Genomic DNA, 25,673 nt, shown 5'->3' with positions numbered 1-25,673 from the left:
TTAATTAAAAGAAAAAGCAAAAAAATCCCCAAAAAGCCCATAGAAACCTGTTTAATAATTTCAGTTGGTTTTTACTTTTTTTTTTTTTTTTTAGTGCCAGCTTAAAAATATCTAATGTTAAACCATACTTGTAAACCAATGCTGAAAATCCAGATATAAGTGCTTATCCAGATTAGAGAATGACACAGGGACAAATTTATCCCCACAGGAAATCAATTTCCCTGTCCCATCTGTGCGAGTTTTGTCGCTGTCCCTGCCCCGTTCCTGTAAGGTCTGCCTTAACTGCACAAGTCGCGAAACACTTATGATTTTAAAGTGTTTGAGGCTTGTGCAGATGAGGACAGAGCTTGCAGGAATGGGGCAGGGACAGGAAAATAACTCACGAGATGGGACGGGAAAATGAGTTCCCATGGGGACGGGGGAAAATTTGTCCCTATGCCAATCTCTAATCCAGATACAATAAAACCTTGGTTTGCGAGCATAATTTGTTCCAGAATTTCCCCATAGGAAATAATGGAAACTCAGACGATTCGTTCCTCAACCCAAAAACTTTAATATAAAATACTATACGTACTTGTATTGCAAGTTAGAACAGTCACTCCACTCCTGCAGCATTAGAGAAAGAAGAACCATCGGCTCAGTTGTGATGATGTGACGCGTGTATACTGTATGTACTCGTATTGCAAGACTTTGTTTATAATAGTCACTACATTCTTGCAGAGTCGGAGAAAGACGAACCATCAGCTCAGTTGTGATAGGTACTTGTATTGCAAAACATTGCTTGTGTATCAAGTTAAAATTTAATCAAATGTTTTGCTTGTCTTGCAAAACAATTGCAAACCAAGTTACTTGCAATCCAAGGTTTTACTGTGCCAGTAGTAGTGATTTAACTACTTGGATAAAGTTAGGACAGTCTTTTTGTGCCTTAACCAGTTAGCATAGTAACATATAGTAACATAGTAGATGACGGCAGATAAAGACCCGAATGGCCCATCCAGTCTGCCCAACCTGATTCAATTTAAATTTTTTATTTTTTCTTCTTAGCTATTTCTGGGCAAGAATCCAAAGCTTTACCCGGTACTGTGCTTGGGTTCCAACTGCCGAAATCTCTGTTAAGACTTACTCCAGCCCATCTACACCCTCCCAGCCATTGAAGCCCTCCCCTGCCCATCCTCCCCAAACAGCCATACACAGACACAGACCGTGCAAGTCTGCCCAGTAACTGGCCTAGTTCAATATTTAATATTATTTTCTGAATCTAAATTCTAAATAAGCAGACTGAGTATTGCTGCTAACTGGGTAAATGCAACTTAGTTTCATTTTTTTACATATCTTAGGCGAAATGCAAATCTGCTGTATTCTCAGCAGTGGTATTTTTGTGTTGGTTGTTTTTTAGGGCTAAGTGGTCAGAAAGGAAATGGAAAAAGTAGTGAGAAGCAGATCACAGAGTGTAATGAATGAAGTAGGACAGAAAAGATTGCATGTTGGTTTGTAGTAAGTTTGGATGTGTTGTCCCTTAGTTTTTCCAAATATCGTGTCCAATGTTTCAAATATGTACACTGAAATGTGGAAAAGTGTTCTGAAATGGTTGCTAGTGTGATCATTCCTTTATATCTTATAGGAGAAATTCTCCTTGTGTTTATCATTTTTTTCTTACAATTAATAAAGGAATATTAGGTTTTTACTTCAATAATCTTCTTTCCTATAAATAGGAGCAGAGATCCTGAACTAATGTGTAGTCATCCTAAAACCGTGAACTTCCTTGCAGTAGCTGTCAATCACCTTGCATGACTCCACCTCTCCACCCAGAGTGCTGTTTTGTAGCCCCTCATTCTGTCCCAAAACAATAGAGGTAACTAACTACACTCAGAAAAGAGGGCAACGGTGAAACTCCCCGCATAATACAGAGAAGTCCCCAGGTTAAGAATGTGTTTTATAAAAACACTTTCTTAAAATTGAATTTGTATGTAACTCGGATCCTGTAGAGTACACATACTATAAAAACATTAAAGAAACAGTCTTCAAAATAAAGTACTGTAGTTTAAATAGAAAAGATAGGAGGTTTACACTTACTTTTGTTCTTTATTTGTCCCACTGTTCCCTCTCCTCCATCATCACCACCACCACCACCACCACCACCACATCCAACATTTCTCCCTCTCATCTCTCTTCCCCATGCATCTGTACCTCAGTCTCTCCCATCACCATGTTCAATATTTCTCCCTCCCTATGCCTCCAATAATTCACCTCTTTCTTCATTTCCCCATGTGCACTGTCTCTTTCCCTCTCACTCAGACACCCATACCCAACAATTTTCCCTTTCTCTTCCCTCCCCATCTCTGTATCTCTTTCCCTCACTCCCTCCATTCTTTCATCCTATGTCCCAAGTTCATGCTCCCTCCCTCCTTTCATCTTTTGTGCTCCTTCCCATCTGTGATTTAACACAACCCTGCTTCTACCTTCCTGTGCCAATGTGCGCTCTCCTTCCTCCCTTCCTGTCCCAATGCAAACCTCGTTGTCCTTCTCTTCATTCTGCATCCCAAATTCATGCCTCCCTCCCGCTGGTGTTTACCTCCTTTGGCTGGCTGCCTCCTCCCAGCTGCAGTGGACACCATAGAGGGTTTCACTTTCCTGCTGTTAATGCCAGCCTCAGAACTCTTTCAAGCTTTAGCATAGTTAGAAACCGTTGCCTGTTTCTTGGACTGAAGAAGGGTTTTAACAACTACCTCTGAATAGCCTTTATACTTGAAAAATAAAACAATAAATTGGAGCAGATCAAAAGACAACTTCTTAACTCATTTGCAGAAGTGAAAACTAGTGTCTACTGCACAGCCCTCTGGGAGGAGAGGTGGATCAGTGCAAGAAGATGATTGGCAGCGTCTGCAAGGAAACTCACGGTTTTGAGGTGACTACCCATTAGTTCAGGTTCTTTGCTCCCATTGCATTACAAAGGTCTGTGTACTTATGAAGTGCATGTACGGTGTTTTCTATTATATGAGCTATACTGTAGAAATTTGGAGTGATAAAACCATTTGTATGGCATAAAGTATTAGGATGAATAAATTTGTCCAAAATAACATACAAAAATGTAGTAGTTGTGTCAGAATTCTGTTTTCACTGCAAGTTTGCTTCCTAAACAGGTACAATGGTTCTTTGCCCAATGGAGACAGAGGGAGAAGGAAAAGCAGATTTGCGTTGTATAAAAGACTTAAGGCAAATGGGGTGAAGCCAAGCACAGTTCATGTTGCCTGTACCCCTCAAGCAGCAAAGGTAAGGTTGTCTGCTCCTGCAGTGGGTTATGGAAGAGAAAAATTTAAATGGTTAGTGATATTCTGTTTTCTTGATCACTGATTATTATGTGAAGAAACTTAATGGTTGGTATAGTTCAGAAAACAAACTTGAAAATGTTTCTAGTCCTTGGACTCAAGTGGCATAGCTAAATGGCAATTTCTGAATGGGCATCTCCAAGTTTCCCAAGTTTTATTTAAAATTTTCTATCCCACCCTAGGGATAGAATGGCTTACAATCTAAAACATAATAAAATAACAATACAATATACAAAAATAACCCATACATAATACATAAAATTAGGGTTCAAGGGGAGAGATACTTTAAATTTAGCAAAGAAAGAAAAAAATTAACATTAAGGATATTTCCAAGATACCAATAGTGCTACCCGTTAAACCTGAGAATATGCATCAGAAAAAAGATAGGTTTTTAAGTTCTCCTTGAACTTATCAATGGAAGTTATTAATTTAAGTGCCAATGGTATTGAATTCGAATACTTTGGACCGTTAGAGAAAATTGTCTCTTACATGTCCATGCACAATTTCTTTGTACGATGGAATTATAAGCAATTGCTTATTTGTAGATTTCAAATTTCTGCCCGCTACATATGGGTTCAATATTTAAGTCTCACTTGAAAGCTTATTTTAAAATGGCATTTGAACCTAGTTCATAATAGTTTCACTTCACAACTGCAATATTTTCTAATAATTCTGACTAGGTAGCTAATTTCCTTGTAACGTTTTCATATTACTTGTGACCAGATATTAGTCACTATCTTATGCTTATCTTTACTTTTTTTCTTTTCTTGTTTTTTCTGTATACTACCCTCTTGTTCCTATCCTGCTTGTTTTTCCCTTAAGATATTGTAAACCTTTCTTGCCCTTTTTGTCCTCTTGTGTCTAGTTTGGTTAATTTGTTTGTGTACATTACCCTTGTTATGTTTTTATTTTAAATATTGCCCACTGTTTGCTTATTGTACACCGCTTTGATTTGTCTTTTTTTTTTGTTAAAAATGGCGGTATATCAAATAAAATAACTGTAACTCAGTACATTAAATGTAATAAGAAGCAATTTGTATTTCACAGGGAGCCAATGAGTGTTTTTCATGAATGATACATGATCAAATTTGTGAAGTTATTAATTACACTGATAGCTGTATTCAATATTATCTGCAATCTTTGAATATCCTTATGAAGTAATCCAGTATAAAGAGAATTACAATAATCCCCCCCTCTCTTGCCCAATCTGCCCACCCACCAAATATTAAAAATGAATTCCTTGGGTGGCAGGAATCCCTATGCTGAAGACCTCCTTTCCTGGGCCATTTGAACACTATGGTAATCGATGGCCATACTCCCAGCTACTAAAACCAGTATGATTCCCCCCTCCTTCCCCAAAATCACCACCACCACCATTGTTTAAATTGCATGCATTGGATTGGTGTTTTAAGTAGGCATGGAGAAAACAGATTTCTTTATAAATGGTAACTTCAGAATGAAACAATTTTGTCTGAAATCTTCTGCTTGAACGGACAATATATAAAGCTGAGAAAAAGTTTGTGGGTCCCAGTACAAGAATGAGAATTACAAATTTTTACCAGAGTCCACTTATTTCATATCTTTTCTTGCATGATAAAAAAGGATATAAATTAAAAATTGAATTGTTTCTTGATACACAATGATGCACAAAGTAAGAACAATGAGAGAAAGGGATTGGGACTTGTATACCGCCTTTTTGTAGTTTTACAACCACACTCAAAGCAGTTTACATACAGGTACTGCAAGTATTTTCCTTCTCTGTCCCGGTGGTCTCACAATCTAATATATCTGGGGCAGTGGAGGATTAAGTGTGGCAACGGTAAGTGAATTTCTAATTTTCTTAGCACAATGAATCAACCTTTAGAATCAGGGTCTTAAATAACTGGGTAACCAGTAAACTGCTCTGCAGAGTAAGACTGCATGACTGAGTTTGGGCATACTGTCCAGTACGAATGTCCAAAAGGATTTGCCATAAGTTAGTAGGAGCTCATCACACAGCTATCAAATCTCAGCAGACTATGAGAGTGAGAGTATTAAATGCTGTCTTCTGAATAAGGCTGCTAGAACATTTGTAAACACTTGAAGCTTTATCCATCCACTGTCAGACATATCTACAAATGGAAAAGTTGAATACAGTGATTCAGCCTAAGACAACCCCAAGAACAAACTAGATAATCATCCACAAAGCCACAAAGAACCCCAGACTAATGACTAAAATCTGGAGGCCTCTTGCTACAGCTGATGTGAAGGTTTACGCATCCATCATCTTTTTGAAACTGAATGTAAATTGTGTTTATGGGAGGATAGCTAAGAAGAAACTACTACCCTCAGACTCACCAGAGAATGACCCTCAGAACTTTGGTAATAATGCTGTCCAGACAGATGAATCAAAAATTGAACCTTTTGGTCATAGTAACATATTTTATTTGGTAAAAATAACAAGCGCTACCTTCCAAAGTTGTGAACCTAATCCTATCCATCAAGCAGGATGGTGGAGAGATCTTGGTGCGAGTTGTTTTGCTTCATCATCCTCAAGACCTGGCTGGCTTTCCAGCATTGATAAAACCATGAAACTTGCTTTATATCAAAACATTCTAGAGAACGATGTCAGGCCATCTGTCTGAGCTGAAGCTGAGCTAAAATTGGATCAGAAAACAAGACAGTGACTCCAAATGTTCAAGTAAATCTACTCCAGAATGGCTGAAGAAAAACATTTGGGTTTTGGATTTGCTGAATTAGTCCCAAGTTACACTCTGTTCAAATGTTACAGCAAAACCTGACATGAGCTGTTCATGCACTAAAAGCCTTTAAATGTCACAAAGTTGTAACAGATCAAACAAAAATTGTAACAGTTGAAACAAAAATTCCTCAAAGGTGACAGACAGTCAACATTATTTTAAGGAAACAGTTGAAGTTATTTTTGCTGAGAAAGAGTTCAGATACTTTCACATATTTTGCTGAATCTTTTTATTGAATAAGTTTCAAGTTTTATTAAAATTTGATATTCCACTTATCAAACTTCTAAGTGGTATACATTTAAAATATAAAATCGGGGTAGCATAGATTATGACATACAGACGTACTGGTACAGAAGGGAGAAAGGGGGAGAATTACATATCAAATAGAACAGAAAGCCATTAAAGGATAGTACAGTAGGGGGGACCTGTCTGTAGGTAAAGGTTTGGAGAAAGATTTGATTAAAGATCAAATGCATCTTTGAATAGGAATGTTTTTAGTTTTGTTTTAAAGTGGTCTAATATCAATTCTTCACATAATTCTATGGGCAATGAATTCCATAACATAGGGGTAGTAACTGAGAAGATGGTAGATCAAGTCGTGCTAATGAGATGGATAGATGTTGGGTATTTGACCTCATTATTCTTGAAGGGGCATATGGGATTAAGAGTCTGTTGAGGAATTCTGGAAAATTTGTGACACGTTTTTTGAATGTTAGAAGCAAAATTTTGTATGTGATTCTGTGTGATACTGGGAGCCAATGTGCCTTGTTACATGATCATATTTTCTCACGTTTTCTATAAGCTTTATTGCAGTGTTTTGGATAATTTGCAGGCATCTGAGCTCCCTTTGGGTGATTCCTTTGTATAAAGCATATAAATGCTTCCTGTGACTGATTGATATTTTTTTTTTTTTTCCAAACCCACGCTGCTCTTTGCAGGTTGTCCTTGTGCAAGTCACTTAATTCCCCTATTGCGCCAGGAACCTTAGATAGATTTTGAGCCTGCCGGGACAGATGAGGAAAAATGCTTTTTTCAATTTTCTATACTGTGCTCCCAGGGATTTATTTATTTTTCCAATTTTCTATACCATTCTTCCAAGGGAGCTCAGAATGGTTTAAATGAATTTGTTCAGGTACTCAAGCATTTTTCCTTGTCTGTCCCGGCAGGCTCATAATCTATCTAATGTACCTGGGGCAATGGGGGGATTAAGTGACTTGCCCAGGGTCACAAGGAGCAGCGTGGGTTTGAACCCACAACCCCAGGGTGATGAGGCTGTAGCTTACCTCTCTAACCCCCATCTCTCTTGCTGCCCCTCGATAGCCCCTCCCCTTGCTGGCTGGTTGTAGCCCTCCCAAGCAAGCACTCAGGGGTGACCGCAAACTAACTTCTCCAACCCCCATCTCTCTTGCTGCCTGTCAGTAGCAACTCCCCTGCTGCCTCTGGCTGGATGTAGCCCTTCCCAAGCAAGCACTCAGGTGACCTCACTAGCTTTGCTACTAATTTAATCTAAACTCTCTCTGGGCCTCTGTCCTGAATGGCCTCTCCCTTCCTGGTTATTAGCGGTATATAAGAATTAAATTAAATTAAAATTTGTTGTAAGTTCATCTTTTCCTGTTTGCACTCTCACTCACTCTCTCTCGGCCATCTTCCCCTTTGGTCCAATCTGCACTTTAAAATAAATGCTTTCCTCTGCTTTCTTTCAGAGTGACTGCAAACTTACCTCTCCAACCCCCATCTCTCTTGCTGCCTCCCAAGTAAACACTCAGGTGATCTCACTAACCTTGGTACCTATTTAATCAAAGTCCCCTCAGGGCAGCATGAATCACATTGGGCGATAAAGGAGCATGAACAAGGAGCAAGTGCTCGTTAGTGCACTCCTTCGTGCACCTCCTGAAAGCACCTCCCTATTCTCAATACCTTACCTCTTGTATATTTCTGTTTCCTTATTCTATTCCTCTCCTTATGGCTCCAATTTACTTTTTCTCATTTTCACTCTCTCCAATATCACTCCCTTTCCCTCTCCCTCTTCTCTCAATGCCACAAGTCCTCACTATCCTTCTCTTTTTCCTATCCCCTCACCAGCCATTTTGTCATCTACCTTATTCTCCGCTCTCAAGCTCAAACATTTTCTCCCTTCCATTCATCCATCTCCTTTCTCTTTGAGCACCTCCCATCTTCATCTTTGCCGTCGTTCCCCTTTGCTTCAGTGCACTCCTGCTCACTGCTGGGGATGTCAGTCCCAACCCTGGCCCTCCACGTCATCTGCTTCCCCACACGGGTAACCACACTAACTTTATACCTATTCCTCTCCTTCAGTCCTTCTCTCTCCCTTTCTCATGTGCCCTGTGGAATGATCACTCTGCCTCCAATGAACTGCCCTACATTCATGACCTCTTTATCTCCCATTCCCTCCACCTGCTTGCTCTGAGCTGAGGTGTTCTCTCTCCTTCTTGCAGATTCCAACCTCTTCTCTCACTTCAATCACACAGCCTTTCCTCATTTGAAGTCCATTCTGTTCACTTATTCACTCCTCTGTCTCTCCAGATAATGATCATTTATTGTCCCCCCAACCAGTCCCCTTCCTGTTGGTTTTAGAAGTTGCAGGGAAATACTTTTAAAACCAATAGGAGGAAAAAAAAATTTCACTCTGAGAATAGTTAAGCTCTGGAACGCATTGCCAGAGGTAGTGGTAAGAGCGGATAGCACAGCTGGTTTTAAGAAAAGTCTGGACATGTTCCTGGAAGAAAAGTCCATAGTCTGTTGTTGAGAAAGACAAGGGGGAAGTCACTGCTAGCCCTGAATCGGTAGCATGGAATATTGATACCCCTTGGGTTTTTGCCAGTTATTAATGACCTGGATTGGCCACAGTGAGAACAGGCTACTGGGCTTGATGGACCATTGGCCTGACCCAGTAAGGCTATTCTTATGTTCCTCCTTTCTCACCAAATTTGACTTCTGGCTTTCTTGATTCATCTTCTCCCTCCCTCTTAGGTATTTTACATTCAAGCTGATTATCCCTCTGACACTTATGCCTCTAAGTTTCTTGCCTTAACCTCCTCATTTGACTTCCAGCTATGCTTCACTAGTCCAAATCTCAATAGCAGACTAAGTACTTTTTCTTCATGATAAAAAAGCCATTTAACTCTACCCTCTCTTTTTTTTGTTCAGTAATCGATTCCTAATCCACAACAGAACATTGCCTCTTATCCCATGACTAATTTTTGCAGGAGTCTCTCATAAGGAACTTTGTCAAAACCTTTCTGAAAATCTAGATATACAGTACATCATCAACTAGCTTGCCTTTATCCACATATTTATTTACACCTTCAAAGAAATGAAGCAAATTGGCAAGGCAAGACTTCCCTTGGAAGAATCTATGCTGACTGTCCAATAAGAACATAAGAATAGCCATACTGGGTCAGACTAATGGTCCATCTAACCCAGTATTCACAGTGGCCAGTCTAGGTTTCAAGTATCTGGTGGAAACCCAAATAGTAATAAAATTCCAATTAGTGGCTTATCCCATGTTTGTCTCAATAGCAGACAAGGATTTTTCTTCCAACAACTTGTTCAAACTGTTTTTTAAACCCAGTAATGCTAACTGCTGTCACTATAGTCTCTGGTAACAAGTTCCAGAGCTTAATTATTCTTTGAGTGAAAAAATATTTCCTCCTATTTGTTTTAAAAGTACTTCTATGTAACTTCATTGAGTGTCTCTAGTCTGCATATTCTGTAGTGCTATTCTTTATAATAGTTTTCCCTGCACTGAGTTGATCTGTAATTTCCCAGATCACCTCTGGAACCTTTTTTAAAAATTGACATTATATTGGCCATCCTCCAATCTTAGGTACTACAGATGATTTTAACTACAGGTTACAGATCACTAATAGCAGATCAGCAATTTCGTGTTAGAGTTCTTTCGGAACTCTGGGCTGTATATCATTCAGTCCAGGTAATTTATCATTCTTTACTTGTTGTTTTGTGCTAAAATACAGAAAAGTTCACAAACTATCTCAGCACTGTAGTGGGTATTTTTAAAATTTCTATCTTGTGCCTTTCCAGTGGTAGTTAGACAAGTTATATTCACATACAGTAGATATTTCCCTGTTCCCAGGGATTTACCTTACATTAAAGCATTTTATCCAACATACACTTTCTCTCATGAGCTTTCTCAGGAAAATGCAGAATTTACTAATATGAGTAGATAGTAGAGAGTTGCGCGGGGACAGAAATCCCACCCGTCCCCACCCGTCCCCGCCAAAGTCCCACCCGTCCCCACCCGTCCCCGTGAGGACTCCCACCCGTCCCCACCCGTCCCCGCGAGGAATCCCTCCGTCCCCAACCGTCCCCGCGAGGAATCCCTCCGTCCCCACCCGTCCCCGCGAGGAATCCCCTCCGTCCCCACCCGTCCCTATAAACTACAGAAATAGTTATTTCATTTAATTATGCTACTGAATTAAAGGCTCTGGTAGAAACCCATTTAAAAATAAGCAAAAAGACTTTATTAATTTGGAAATATTAATTGGGAAGAATACATACTTTGTAAACGGGTTTCTACCAGAGCCTCTAATGTTTATAAATTTTTATCAACACAACTAATATACTACTTTATCCTTAAGCAAAAAAAAAAAATAATAATAATTTTTTTCCTACCTTTATTGCCTGGTTTCTGCTTTCTTCATGTTCTCATTCAATTCCTTCCATCCACTGCCTCTCTTCTCTCTGTGTCTTCCATTTGCTCTGTTACTGTGCCTCTCCCTTTCTCCCCCCTCCCAAATTGGTCTGGCACCCATCTTTTTCCCTCCGCTCCCCCCATAGTCTGGCACCTCTGTCTTCTTCCCTGCCAGCGTCTTCTTCCCATTCCCTCTTCCCCATTTCCTTTCAGTGTCCTTCTCCCCCACCATCTTTCCCATGTCCTGTCAGGCAGCATCCTTCTCCCCTCTCTGCCTTCCCCATGTCCTTTCAGCGGCCTTCTCCCCCCTCTGTCTTCCCCATGTCCTTTCAGTGGCATTCTCCACCCCTTTGTCTTCCCCAGTGCTTTCAGGGTCCTTCCCCCCCCTTTCTCCCGTTTACCCCATGTCCTTTCAGCGTTCTTTTCCACCCCTTTGTCTTCCCCAGTACTTTCAGCGGCCTTCTCCCCCCTTAAGCGTCTTTTCTTCTCCACTCCACCTTTCCTCCCTCCCTGCCTCCACCTTTGTGGCGCTTTTGCACCCGACCGACAACAGAACAGGCCCGGTCGGACAAATCTCCCTGTCCTGTAGCCGCGAATCTAAATTACCTTCTTACAGCAGCTGGAGTAGTGAAGCTGCTGTAAGAGGTAATTTAGATTCGCGGCTACAGGGCAGGGAGATTTGTCGGCCGGGCCTGTTGTCGGTCGATCGGGGGATCTGACCGGCTGTGCACATTCTCCGGGGCGGTCCGCCCCCTCCCCCCTCTTTCGTACGCCATTGCCTTCTTCCTACCTGCTCTGCCGCACACAGCCGACCGGAAGTCTTCCCGATGTCAGCGCTGACGTCGGAGGAAGGGAGGGCTTTGCTTAAGCCCTCCCTCCGACGTCAGCGCTGACATCGGGAAGATTTCCGTTCGGATGTGTGCTGCGACAGGGCAGGTAAGGAGAAGGAGACTACCCTCGCGGCTCGACCAACCCCGCTGCGATCCAACCCCGCAGGAACCCCGCGACCCTCGGAGGCGTCCCCACGGGATCCCCGCGACCCTAGGGGGCGTCCCCACGGGATCCCCGTGACCCAAAGGGGGAACCCGCGGGATTCCCGTCATCCCCGTTCCCGTGCAGCTCTCTAGTAGATAGTTGTTTAGAATTAATAAACTTCTTAAACAGTTTGTACCTAGTGGAGGGATATGTGACTTGTCCAAGGCCACAAGGAGTATCAATTCATTATAAACCTCTGTATAAATATAATAAACTGGTCTTTAAGCCCATTACATTAACGGGTGCTAGAATAGATATGTGTGTCTTTCTTTCTTTCTGTCTCTCTCGTTCCTCAGCTGTCCACCACCACCCCTTGCCTGCTCCCCCTGTCCAGCAGCAGTCCTTCTCCCTTTGTTTTACCTCTTCCCTGTCCAGCAGCACCCCTTCACTGCTCCCCCTGTCCAGCAGCAGCCCTTTCCCTTTGTTTTACCTTCCCCCCTGTCTAGCATCAGCCCATCTCCCTTTGTTTTACCTCCCCCCTTCCAGCAGCAGCCCTTCTCCCTTCATTTTACCTCCCCCTGTATTTTTCTGTTGCGCCATGCCTGCCTGTCTCTCCGTGGCCCCCTTCTGTTCCCCCCTCCCAGAGCAAAGCTTGATTGCTGCTGTCTGCCCCACAGCACACCCTCCCCCCCTTTCTTACCAGCATGGCACACCTCGCAGCACCTGCACGACAAAACTCCTGCCGTTGCTGAGACAAACCGCCGCTCAATCCACTGCGCCACAATCCACCCCATGCGCCGCAAATGGAATGCAGTCACGGAAGCACACAGCACGGCGGCAGGAATCACGACCTCCTAAGTACACATGCACGCTTAGGGTTTTATTATAGAGGATTAGTGATATGCATACTTAAAAAGTGTTAAAGAGCAATACAAGTAACACAGTATTGGTACCTAGACTTTTTCAGTAACTGGCTGAAAGGGCCTCCACCCTCCCTAGACACTCTAAGGAGTCTCTCACAGGGACTGTGCCAAGCTGGTAGGAGGCCAGTTCCCTAATTCCCGTATCCAACTTAAACTTTAAACTGCATGTGTAGGAGTCGGAGTGCGCTAGATCAGCACTAGACACCAGACTGTTAGGAGATGATTATGGACCCTTTTCATGAGGGTCCTGGGAAGGCGATTTCTTTCCTGGGGGGAGGAGATAGCCCTGCTTCACAGCCTCCTTTTTTCAAGTTAAGGGGAGGTCTCATTTGGTATGGCTTCATGGGAATTTAACATGCTAGTATTCACCGCCCTGGGGCTATATGATGCTGTTTGTGCTGAAAGCACTTTATAAATAGAGAAGGGACTTTGCCTTTGGCTATATAACATAATATAATCCAATACATTGTGTACTCTTCCCATAGATCTCACTAGACATTTGAAATATTCATCAGGCTTGCTTTATTTTTGCATTTTTTTTTTTCTTCTTACAGTACCAGCACCTTGTTATACAGCGAGGACATGATTAATGTGACGTGGAGGAGGTGTAGTAGTTGGAGCAACAGGCTAAGACCAGGGGGTTGATGCAGAAAGCTACTCAGTAGAGTAGCACTCTAGTTGCTGAGCATGTGACCTCTACCATGAGATCAGAAAGAGAATAGTCTGCCGCAATGCTTATGCCTCACAATTTAAGAAGTTATTGAAAATCCATCTTCTTGTTACAGCTTTTGTTAAAATATTAATTTGGGTACAGAAGCAGGATTAGAAGTGGTGTTTTATCTGTGTATTTGAATTTTAAAGTGACTAGAGAATGTGTGATGCTGATTATTTTGTGTCTTCCTTTTTTTTTTCAATGTCATTTGTTTATTGATTTATTCTGTTGCATCCCTTCCGGATTCCATACACTAGTGTTCAATTTCAACAAGCAATCTGGGAGTTGCAGAAATCCACAAATGTTTCTGAGTGCCTGAGAGCTAGCAAACATATCCAGTTACAATTTCTGTAAGCAATCCATGTAAAAGTCTTTGCAGTTGCTCTACTTTTTCTTATTTTTTTCACTTAAAGTTCGTTTCCTCGGTGGCTTCAGTGCCTTGAGACCCCTTCCAGGTGGTCCTACAGTGCCGGACTGCTGCTTCACAGAGAAACTCTGGTGGATCTGTGGAGCCAACCTGCTGTGTGCCACCATTTCTAGACTTGGGGTCCCTTCCTCTTGGAGTCTGCTTGCCAGTGACCTTGTCACGGGTTCCAAGCGTAAGTGTCTGGAGTGAAACCTATCTGGGTTTCAAGGCACAGGCTGCCTTTTCTTCCCCCAACTGTGTGGACGAGGATCCGTGGGGGTGGAGATCGTAGTCGGTGTTGGGCCAGCTGGCAGTCCAAAGATTTCAAGTCTGAATCCATTTGGAGCTGTTTCTGAGGCAGAAAATCCTTTTCCTCCACTCTAATGCTGTTTAAAGCTGCGGACAGTCTGGCACTGCATAACTGAGTAAACCTCCATTTGGAGCTGTTTCTGAGGCAGAAAATCCTTTTCCTCCACTCTAGTGCTGTTTAAAGCTGCGGACATTCTGGCACTGCATAACTGAGTAAACCTCCTCTGAGGGTAGTGTTCAGGTCTCCCACCTCTCCAGACCCCAAATCGCTTTTTTTTTATTTGGGGGTTTTGTTTATTTTTCCATTTTTGATGCAAATTTGTGACAGCGGCCATCTTGGATTTTAAAACTGATCTTTTTTTCTAACTTTTATTTCTGCCTCAAAAACCCCTCAATTTGATTCAAAATCATTTGGGATGGACTCCCCAGCCCCTAATCTGTTGAATGTGGATGCCAGATCAGCGATTGTGTAGCGCATGCCGTAGCGTGCTGTGGGAGGAGTGGAAGCTTCAGAGTTCACTGCCTCTGAATAATCTTGGGCTGGGGAGTCGGCCTGGGGTCTGTGCCTTCTAAAGAAAATCTCACCCAGAGGCCGACCTTGAGTCTGGTGCAAAACGCCTGCGTTCTGAGTCTGGGGACTCTTTTGGTGCGGCGCATGTACCTCAATAGAGCCCTGCCATGGTTGCGAAGTGGGCCTTTTCACCAGATTTTATTCAGCTCCTCTGAAAGGTGTATTCCTCAGACCCCGCTTGTTTGATGCAGCCAGCAGGTGCATCAGGGCTTTTTTGGCCTGTTGCGCCTGTGGCAAAGCTTTCAGTTCAGGAGCCCTCTCGTCTAGCTGTGCCAGACCTTGATTGCAGTAGTTGCCATGCAGATATTATGATTTTTCTGTCTCCTGCCACTGTCATTATTTGGATCTGTCTGATGTCTTTGCTGAGACTGGTCTCCTCAGCCACCCTGAGCATCCAGATTTGGGTGCTAACCCTTCTTCGTAGATTTTTAAGCAGGTTTCTCTCTGCCTCTTTATGGATGATTATCTGAAAGAGCTCCATTTGGATTCTCTACCTTTCATTTCTCAGGCTTTGGTCCTGGACCGTTCTCCTATGCCTATTTTTCCTTTCAGTTCACAGCTCCTTGGTCCGGTTTCAGAACAATGTGATACTCCAGAAAGCTCTTTCCAACCTTCTAAAGCTATGTCTATGCTTTATCAAAAATTTCCTACTATCAAAAACTCCATTGGCTGCCCCTGGAAGCAAGAGTTCTGTTCAAATTTGCCTGTCTTTGTTTCAAATCTATTCTTGGTTTGGCCCCTATGTACTTGGTTCCTCATTTTAACTTAGATTGTTCAATCGGACCCACACACAGAGTGCATATGTTTAACCATCCAACAATAAAGGCCGGCTGTTACAAAAGATACCTGAACAGAACACTTGCTTTTCAAGCAGGTCATCTGAACGATTGGCTGGGTAACATTATTACGCACGCCCCATCCTACCTGTTTCAGAAAATCAGTAAAAACAAACTTGTTTAACCGATTTGTAACCTAAGAACTCTTAAGCCCTATCTCTTTAATACTCTAACCGAATTGTTACCTAAGATCTCTTATGCCTTACCTCTGTATTCTGCTCACTCGTATTCGATGACTTTACATTGTGCCTATTTTCGCTGACTGTCCAGCTCTTCTTTATTGTAAACCGCCTCAAACTATTACGGCTTTGGCGGTATATAAGAATAAAATTATTATTATCACCTGGATCCTGATTTAAGCAGCCTGAGGTAGATTCCGCCGTGGTGCAGGTTATCCAGCGCACAGCTCTCCCTAGTGATGGGGGAATGAGGTTTAAGGACTCGCAGGGTGGATATTATATTAGAAAATGTTCTTTTCTAGCGACATCATCAGGTAGCCAAGCGGCAGTGGCCACTTCCTTTGTGACACGTGTCTGTCATTCTGGCCTGTGCAATACATCCTCTGTAGAGGTGCATGCCAGTCCTCCGTTGGTGTGGATTAGGTGCTGGGCGCCCTTTATGATCTCAGTACATTCTCTAAAGGTGCAGTGTCTTTGGATTCATCTTTGGACTGGGGATGCTGCTTCAAGGATCACCTTAAGCAGATGTCTTTCCAAGGGCCAACTTCTTGTTGGTATAGGTCAGGATGACCTCTACACAGGTCACCCTAAGTCGCTCCCTGTGAACAAAACTTGCTGGAGATTGGGGGTCGTAGTATGTTTCGTTCTCCCGTAGGTGTCATCAGGGATACACAGGTTTTTCCTCCCAGAGACATTTTGATCTGTGGCAATAGACTTGTTAAAGCAGAGCAGTTATGCTACCAGTTATGGTAAGAGTGGGGCATTTAACATAAAAAAATTTTTAGATGGTTAGTGAAGATTTTTTTAGAAAAATGACTAACCTATTTTATTTTGATTCTAGTATCTTCCCCAACCCTGAAAAAGTAAAATGAAACGCGTCTTTGAGGGGAGATGCATTAACAGTATTATAAGCTTGTCATTCATAGAAACACATTTATAAAATGCATATTTAAAAAAGCATAGATTATAAATCACCAGAATCGATGAGGATTGCAGCCATGCTGAGTTATACTACTCATGTGGCAGTCTGAGGATCCTAGGTACATTAGGTGATATACTTTTAAGGTTTACCTGTACCTGCCTTTGAGAGAATACCCAATGCTTTGATTAATGTATTTGATATGATTTAGAGGTCAAAAGAGAGATCTGCAATTATTGATAATTGTGATTGATTAACCAACAGAAGTGGACATGGTTTTCTACGTGGTGTGCTCTTCATCATCAGAATGTTTCATCCTACTCTATATCTTTAGTATTGGATTTATCTTCTACATTAATCCAACTCAGGTCTTAAAACCACTTCAGTTAGAGTTCATCTTAGTGCTATCAATGCTTTTCATGGACCAGTCAACGGTAAACCTTTGACTGCTCATCCTTTTGTTTCCAGATTCATGAAAGGACTTTTTAATATCAAACACCTCTCAAACCACTTCAAGTGGTTTGGGGCCTTAATTTTGTTCTCTCTAGACTGATGAAGCCTCCTTTTGAAACAATGTCTTTGGATCATCTTAAATATCTCACTTGGAAAGTGGTATTTCTAATCTCCATTACTTCTGCTTGTCGAGAGAGTGAGCGAGCTTCAAGTGCTGCTGGTGGTGGACCCGCCTTTTACAGTGTTCCACCATGATAAAGTAGGGGGATAAAAAGGGGAAATGACCCGCAAAGGAAGCAGTGGGACCATTGGATGACCATGGAATAAAGGGAGCGCTAAAGGAGGACAAAGCAATCGCTGACAAACTAAACACATTTTTTGGGTCTGTATTTACTGAAGAAGGTCTACACAGCATACTGGAACCCATCAGGCTATATACTGGAAACAAAGACGGAAAGCTGACAGGATTGACGGTCAGTCTAGAGGAGGTGTGTAGGCAGATTGATAGGCTTAAGAGCGATAAATCCCCGAGACCGGATGACATCCATCCGAGAGTCATCAAGGAACTGAAAGGGACCATAGCTGAGCTGCTTCAACTAATAGCCAAACTGTCGATCAAATCGGGAAAGATTCCGGAAGACTGGAAGGTGGCGAATGTTATGACGATCTTCAAGAAAGGTTCGAGGGGAGATCCGGGAAACTACAGACTGGTGAGTCTGACTTCGGTACCGGGAAAGATGGTAGAGTTGCTGATAAAGGACCACATCATTGATCACCTTGATGGACACGGGCTGATGAGGACCAGTCAGCACGGTTTTAGCAAAGGCAAATCGTGTTTGACGAACTTGCTGCACTTCTTTGAGGGAGTAAACAGACAGATAGACAAGGGCAACCTGGTTGACATTGTATATCTGGATTTTCAGAAGGCGTTTGACAAGGTTCCGCATGAACCACTGCTTTGGAAAATTGCGAGCTATGGAATCAAGGGTGAAATACTCACGTGGATTAAAAACTGGCTGGAGCATAGGAAACAGAGAGTGGGGGTAAATGGACAATACTCGGACTGGAAGAGCGTCACCAGTGGGGTGCCGCAGGGCTCGGTGCTTGGACCCGTGCTCTTCAACATCGTTATAAACGATCTGTACATTGGTACAATGAGTGAGGTGATTAAATTTGCAGACGATATGAAGTTATTCAGAGTAGTGAAGACACAGGGGGATTGCGAAGATCTACAACGTAACATAATCAGGCTCGAGAAATGGGCATCAACATGGCAGATGAGGTTCAACGTGGATAAGTGTAAAGTGATGCATGTCGGTAACAAAAATCTCATGCATGAATACAGGATGTCCGGGGCAGTACTTGGAGAGATCTGTAAAGCTGCTACTTGGTCCTCAGTTCATATATTCACATTTCACTACTGTTTGGAATCTTATTCCAGATGGGATGGTCACTTCAGCCAAGCAGTATTGCAAAATTTATTTTATTTTTTTTTATTTATTTATAAGTTTTCAAACTATTTAACAAGCATATCATCTTGTACAGAAAGTGCAATCAAGAAAACATAGTATTAATTACTTTCAATCTTGAAAATAAACCAAAACTTCATAAGAAGTATATTCCTCAACTTAATCACACACTAGTCCTCAAAATTGGATCCAAGACTTAAGAATTAGGAGTGAGTAAAGTACAATATACAATCAAACCAAATCACATTATCTGTGTCCAAATAATAATTTAAGCTCTCTTTCAGCAAAATTTATTTTCTTAATGGCTAACACTCCCTCCATCCCATTGTAGTAAGCTAGGGAGCCCCACATGTGAGAATATGCTGCTTGCTTGTCCTGGGATAAAGCAAAGTTATTTACCTTAACAGGTGTTATCCAGGGACAGCAGGCAGATATTCTCACAACCTACCTTCCTCCCCTGGTTGGCTTTTTAGTTTGCTTATGGAACTTGCTACATTGGGCAGGAAGGCACTTGTGTGGTGCGGGCAGTTGCGAAGTTTCTGAAAACTTAAAGTTGCAATACACTTTTAAAGCTGTCCGTATGGGGGCTCCGTGGATGACATCACCCACATGTGAGATTATCTGCCTGCTGTCCCTGGATAACACCCGTTACGGTAAGTAACTGTGCTTTCTCTTCCTAACAGGTTTCTTTTCAAGTATCTCTTTCCCTCTTCCTCTATACCACCCCAAATCCAACTTCTGTCCCTTCAGACCACTGCTCACCATCTCTCTCTCTCTCTGTCCTCTGTTTCTGGCCCCATAAGTTCTCTCTCCCCCCCCCCACCCAATCTAGCACTGCTTTTAATACCCTCCCCTTTCGTACTTTAAAAAAAAACCCCAGTTATTCCAGGAAGCTTCCTCAGCCCAGTATGTCCTCCCCCTTCTCTCCGCACTGTTCCATTGTCGCCCTCGCCTTCTGTCATGCTGAAAAATCTGCCAGCCTCGGCAGTAATTCAGCAACGTTACCTGGAGCTCCCCTTCCTGCTTTCCGTGGTCTGTCTCCAATGATGCAACTTCCTGTTTCTGCCCGGGTGGACCACGACAGATGGAAAGCAGAAAGGGGAGCCACGGGCAACATTGCTGAATCACTGCAGAGGCCGGCAGATTTTTCAGTGTGGTAGAAGGTGAAGTCAACATTGGACCTGCGCAGAGAGAAGAGGGAAGATATGCTGGGCCACGGGACCACCCAGAGCCTTGGAGCTGGGCCATGAGAAGGGGAAGTTCCCAGACTATGACTCCAAGGCCGGGAGCACTGGCGTGGGCCACATAAAACAGCGAGGAAGGCTGAATTCACCTTGCAAGCCTTGTGTTTGACACGTGCATTAGAGGGTAAAAACTTTTTGTTTACAGATTCCAAACTGCTAGATTTTATATCAGCAAGGGAAAATCACTTAGTAGTTAACTGTCCCACAGACATACCTTAACCAGCTAGTTGCAGAGAACTGGACACCTTCTAAGATGTGTAGTAATTCTTAATTTTTTTATTTTTAAACTAATGTAATTTTCAATTACCCAACAAAACAATACAAGGTAAAGTGGGCCACCCGTGTTTGTTCTTCATGGTATAATTTTTTTTTCTTTTTATTTCTCAGATGGCTTCTCTCATATTATGGCTAAAGATTTTTGTTTTAAAAAGAAATTATTTCTTGATATGAAGTTTATTTCCTAAATAATACCATAATGTATTTCTTTCATTTATGCTGTAATTGCTGAATGTATATCTTAAACATTAATAAAAACAAACCCATAGGCCTAATACTATACTTATACCATATCATACCATAAACTGTTCCAGACAAACTACCAGACATATGGTAGGCAAAGGCATGGGTGTACTCAGGTGTGGTGTGCCAAATTTAGACTTAAATTTCAGCCAGAAACTGATTTTATTTTCATTTTTATTTAAAGTATTACAGTATTTTTAGATTTTTTTTCCTGGTTGCTTGAGAGTTCTGGTTAATTGAGTTCCAGTTAACAGAGAGTTTACTGTATATAAGTTTTTAAAATAAATAAGCTATCATTGTCTATTTATCAAAGTTATGGGCATTAGTGAAGGCAGGTAAAATGGAAGAGCTATTACAAAAAAAAATAAAAATAGAACAAAACATCCTAACTAGATTTGATATTTATTTTTCTGCAGGCAATAAGCAACAAGGACCAACACAGCATATCTTATACCCTTTCTCGAGTCCAGACGGTTGTTGTGGAATATACACATGACAGCAACACAGATATGTTCCAGGTGAGAAATATTTAGTAGCTTGTATGTCCTACTGAGTATTTAGTTAAAGCTGCGGCAGTCACATATGGCTGAATCTAAGCAATCTTTATCTTATCAGTGAATAGTTCAAGAAGTATTGTGAAGCAATTTAGTCGTCTAGCTCACCTCTGGCTCTCTCCTAGCTACTCTCCTCCAAGAAATTGTTCTCTGCTGCTGAACTCTGGATCTCCTTTTCCTATCTTTTCTGTGCATTCGAGACTGGGAATGTCCATTCTCTGGTCCAAAACACATTTATCAGTTTTCCAGGGAAATATCCTGAAGATGCCACACAAACTTACCTTGGTGGGTTTATTTTGCCAAGAGCAATAAATGTTATTTTCACTGTCTTCTGCAGTTAAACGCTACATTTTTTTCAGTTTTATTCTCTTTCTTTTTCTGGGTAAAAGCAAGCCCTAGTACGTTTTATTCTCTCTGTATGTTGGGTTTTTCAACATTGTGCTAAACACAGGAGAAATTACATTCCATTACATTAGAAATTTCTATTCCGCCAATGCCTTGCTTTGGGGAATCAGGAAGGTATTGGGGAGTGGTATTGGGAATTGGTAAGGAGCTAGCGGTATTAAGTCATTTGCAGGAATTTCTTGAAGAATAGAGTCTTTATTTCTTTTCTGAATGTTTTGTAGTCTGGGGTCATAATTAGTAGATTTGAGATTTGGTTGTCGAGTTTTGCTGCTTGTGTGGCTAGGAGGCCATCATATAGTTTTTTCCGTTTGACTTCTTTGATTAGAGGGTACGTGAATGGAGTATGGGTTTTCCTATGTCTGGTTGATGTAGTTTGGATGAGACGGTTGTTTAGGTAGGTTGGGCTGTCGCCGTTTATGGTTTTAAATAGCACTGAGACTTATCTATTCATTGAGGAAACATGACCACATCACAGAGACATACCTCAACTCACACTGGCTTCTAATCCCCGCAAGAATACTATTCAAATTCTACTGTTCTACCGAAGAATTTTCGAACTTGTCTTAAATTTCTCAGAACTGGGAATGATTTCTGAATTGTTTTATTGATTGTGGTTGCATGGTACAGAATCTATCTATTGTCACTCCTAGTAGTTTTAGGGTGGGTTGAATGGGGTAGTTGATTGAGTTAATTTGTTATTTTCGAGGAGGATGAATTTTGTTTTATCTGGGTTCAGCTTCAATTTATGATCTCTCATCCATGTTACTACCGTATCTAGTGTTCGGTGTAGTGTGTCTGTCTTAGAGGGCTTTGGTTGATCAAAAGGTATGAGAATGGTGATGTCATCAGCATAGCTATATGAGGTTAGGCCTAGTTTGTCCAGGCAGGCGCCAAGGGAGGCAGTATAGAGATTGAAGAGAGTGGGGGATAGTGGGGATCCTAGGGGTAATAATAATAATAATAACAGTTTTTATACCGCAGGACCGTGAAGTTCTATGCATACAATGATTAAAACATGGTACAAATTGAGTGAACTTAACAGAGTCAAAAGCTAGTGATTAACAGCTCTGGGGATCAGTTATTATGGAAAAAGAATTGTACGAGTCAGCTGCCTAGATATGCCACAGGAGTTGGACCAAGGTTTTTCTTTGTCCAACTTAACTCAGTAGGTTCTGGATATGAGGAATCCTTCAAACCATGAGTATGCCTTATCGGTGAAACCTTCTCACACGGAGAAACAAGAGACAGCGAAGGTGGCCTCAGGGTGCTAATGTGCTTTATTCATTCACATAAAGACTTGACATGTACATGTTTTGGCCAGAATGGCTTGCATCAGGAATCTGAACAGAACATTAAAGCCTAAAACTCTATTATCTTGTCCTTGTTATGATAAGGCTCTAATCGATGCCAAAATCACATATTAAAACATTGAATAACTTCTTGCTTCTCTCTTGCTTCTAAGAATCTCCCTATAATCAGGCAAGACAGAGTGCATAGAGGAGGGGGTAGTAGCAGGAAATAGCACACAGATGGCACCTCCAATAGTCAGCTGCGGGCAGAGAGCAGAGCCTCCTGGACTATCTCTCTCTCTCGACATACGGGCCTGTCTTTGCCTTACTCCTTTGTACAGCACTATTTTTTATGATGCTGTACAAAGGAGTGTATTTGAGTAGAATACAAGATTTCCTCTTTGCTGCTTTTATTTTATCTGCTTAACGTTACTATCACAGTGCAATTTAAATAGCTAATGTTCCTTATTGTCCAGATGAGTAGGTTGTCCCCCTGCCAGCAGATGGAACCAGAGAAGTTGCCATAAACTTTGTTTTAGACTCTGGATTTTTCATTTGAAAATTCTCATTATTCATAGAGAAATAGTGGTTGCCTGTAATATCTGAATGATTTTGTGAGATTATCTTTATTTTGATAATTGGTACTTTTAACTGGACAGGAGTTCCCTATTCAAAACATTTTGGGTGGGAGATCAGCATGTGATGATGGGTTGCACTCATTTTATTTTAATTTTGTTATATAACCTAATGCAGTTTCTCGCAAATTTTTCCGACACGGCACACTAAAACCGGCCGGAAGGCACCCAGAAGTTGACGCAATGACGTCACACGTATACGTGACATCATCATGGCAATGTCCGAGCATGCGTGGAGGCCCGTCTGTCCGTGACCTTGCCGTTACAGGGATCCAGACGGTGTGGAGAGAAAGGAGAGACGCCAGCCAGGAGGAGAGTCAGCTGCGCCAGCTGACTTCCTACAGGATGTGCCTCTCGTTGCGAGAGGCACGTCCTGTAGACAGGCAGCCGGCATGGATGACTCTCCTCCTCGCCAGTGTGTCGCAGCACACCAGAAATCTCAGGAGGCACACTGATGTGCTGCGGCACAAGGTTTGAGATACACTGACCTAATGTTTTGTAAATCTGCAAGTAATGTGATTAACAGTATGAAAGACCTGCTTGTGTTCACCATAGAAGGTTCACTAAAAAAATGCAGTACAGTGTTCCCCCGGTGGTTCGCAGTCCCGGTCATTCGTGGTATTTTTTGACCGCGAACCGCCGACAAGGAGAGGGCAGGAGAGAGCAGCCGGAGCGCTGGGAGTGCAGGAAATCACTCGCGGTACGCTCTGACCGCCTCTTCCTGCACTAAGTTGGGCCTTATCCAATCAGGAGCTGTGTGTCCTGCACTCACAGCGCTCTGGCTGCTCTTCTGCTACCCTCTTCCACTGCCCTCATAAGGCTCCCCCATGAAAAACCGTATTCGCGTTTTTTTGAGATTCGCGGGGGTTCCTGGAACGGAACCCTCGCGAATCTTGGGGGAGTACTGTATTAGTCACACTAAATTTCAAATATTAATGCATTAACCTTTTATGATTCATAGTATCATTTATAGATAAGAACATATTATTCAAGTAGCAAAACATGTACAATCTGTTCCCTTTGTTTTTCCAGATTGGTCGGTCCACAGAAAGCCCTATTGACTTTGTGGTAACAGACACAGTTCCTGGAAGTCAGAGTAATTCTGATACTCAAACTGTACAGAGCACTATCTCCAGATTCGCATGCAGGATAATATGTGAAAGAAATCCTCCTTTCACTGCAAAGATCTATGCTGCAGGGTTTGATTCGTCTAAAAACATTTTTCTTGGGGTAAATGACACTTTTTCTTTTACCTGTTTGCAACAGTCTTGTATTTTCATTAAATGATGAATGGCAGTTGTAATTATTCATGCCATTCCTTGTAGGAAAAGGCTGCCAAATGGAAGACATCAGATGGGCAGATGGATGGGTTAACCACAAATGGGGTTCTGGTTATGCATCCGCGCAGTGGATTTACTGAAGACTCCAAGCCGGGGGTGTGGAGAGAGATATCTGTCTGTGGAAATGTGTTCAGTTTGCGGGAAACCAGATCAGCTCAACAGAGAGGAAAAATGGTTAGTAGAAAGCAATGTGTCATGAAGATACTATCCTAAAACAATTTTAATATAAAAAAGATTTTAGAATAGTCCATTAACTCTGTGATTAATGCATCAATTATGAATCACAATAGAGGCTAACCATGTTATGGATTCAGCACCAAAACTGACCTGAAATCTGGATTCAGGTTTTGGCTAAAAATGCTCATGCATTTTTCAGCTGAAACCTGAAGCTTTCCACCCCTTACCCCTGCTGTACGATGGCAGATGCTCTCAGACTGGCTGGCTACCTGTCCCTACACCCTCTGCCTTCCCACTACAATAAGGCCCTCTCTGGACCTTCCTTTGCTTTAAATGGCCTGGTGGTCCAATGACAACTTCTGGGCAAGTGCAATCGGTCTTGCCACCACTGTTTCTTCAAACAAAATAGCTGCCTCAAAAGACTGCCATAGGATGTCTTGGAAGCTATTTTAGGATTTAAAGCAGGAGCAATTTCCAATCACTCTTGCTTATGCTGCTTCCAGTCCCCAAATAGCCACCAAGACCTCCCACAGCAGTCTTGCGAGGCTGTCATAGGAAGTCCCAGCAGCAATTTGTGGCTGTGGAATTTGTGGCTGGTGATCATTCTTGCCCAGAAGAAATCATTAGACCACAAGGCTGTTTTTAAAAGTAGGCCCAAGATGGACCTTTGGTTAAGCAATAGAAGGGTGAAGGTGTTTGGGAGAGGGGCGGGAGTGTGTTGACGATGGTGGCACCTAGCCCAGGTGGATCTGCAAGACACTAGTTTCGATGCCGGCTGAAACCGAACAATGAATTTAGGCTGTTTTGGCTTCAGCAAGAACCAAAAACAACCAGTTCTGTCAGCCTGTAAATCATGTTTTTAAAAAATCGCACTGCAACATTTCCCGTATCCTCCAGATATTTCTTTTGTTCTCTTCCACTCCCAACCCCTGTCCTCAGCATGATCCTTTATTTTCCCCTTTCCAACTGTGATTTAACATCATCTCACCCTCATTCACACATGCTGGTCTACTTTAAAGGTG

General features: G+C 42.1%; 1 protein-coding gene across 1 annotated transcript in view; it reads left to right on the top strand.

Annotated features, from left to right (window-relative positions):
* PELI1 (pellino E3 ubiquitin protein ligase 1) overlaps positions 1-25,673 on the top strand; it is a 114,533-nt gene that overhangs the window by 74,013 nt on the left and 14,847 nt on the right. The window contains exons 3-6 of the mRNA XM_033938827.1: positions 3,141-3,270; positions 20,668-20,769; positions 24,167-24,364; positions 24,460-24,648. Coding sequence (XP_033794718.1) covers positions 3,141-3,270; positions 20,668-20,769; positions 24,167-24,364; positions 24,460-24,648 — 619 coding nt within the window. The remainder of the gene's footprint in view (positions 1-3,140; positions 3,271-20,667; positions 20,770-24,166; positions 24,365-24,459; positions 24,649-25,673) is intronic.

This window comes from Geotrypetes seraphini, chromosome 3 (genome assembly GCF_902459505.1).
Source record: "Geotrypetes seraphini chromosome 3, aGeoSer1.1, whole genome shotgun sequence".
Taxonomy (NCBI): domain Eukaryota; kingdom Metazoa; phylum Chordata; class Amphibia; order Gymnophiona; family Dermophiidae; genus Geotrypetes; species Geotrypetes seraphini.
This window is presented reverse-complemented; position numbering and strand designations above follow the sequence as displayed.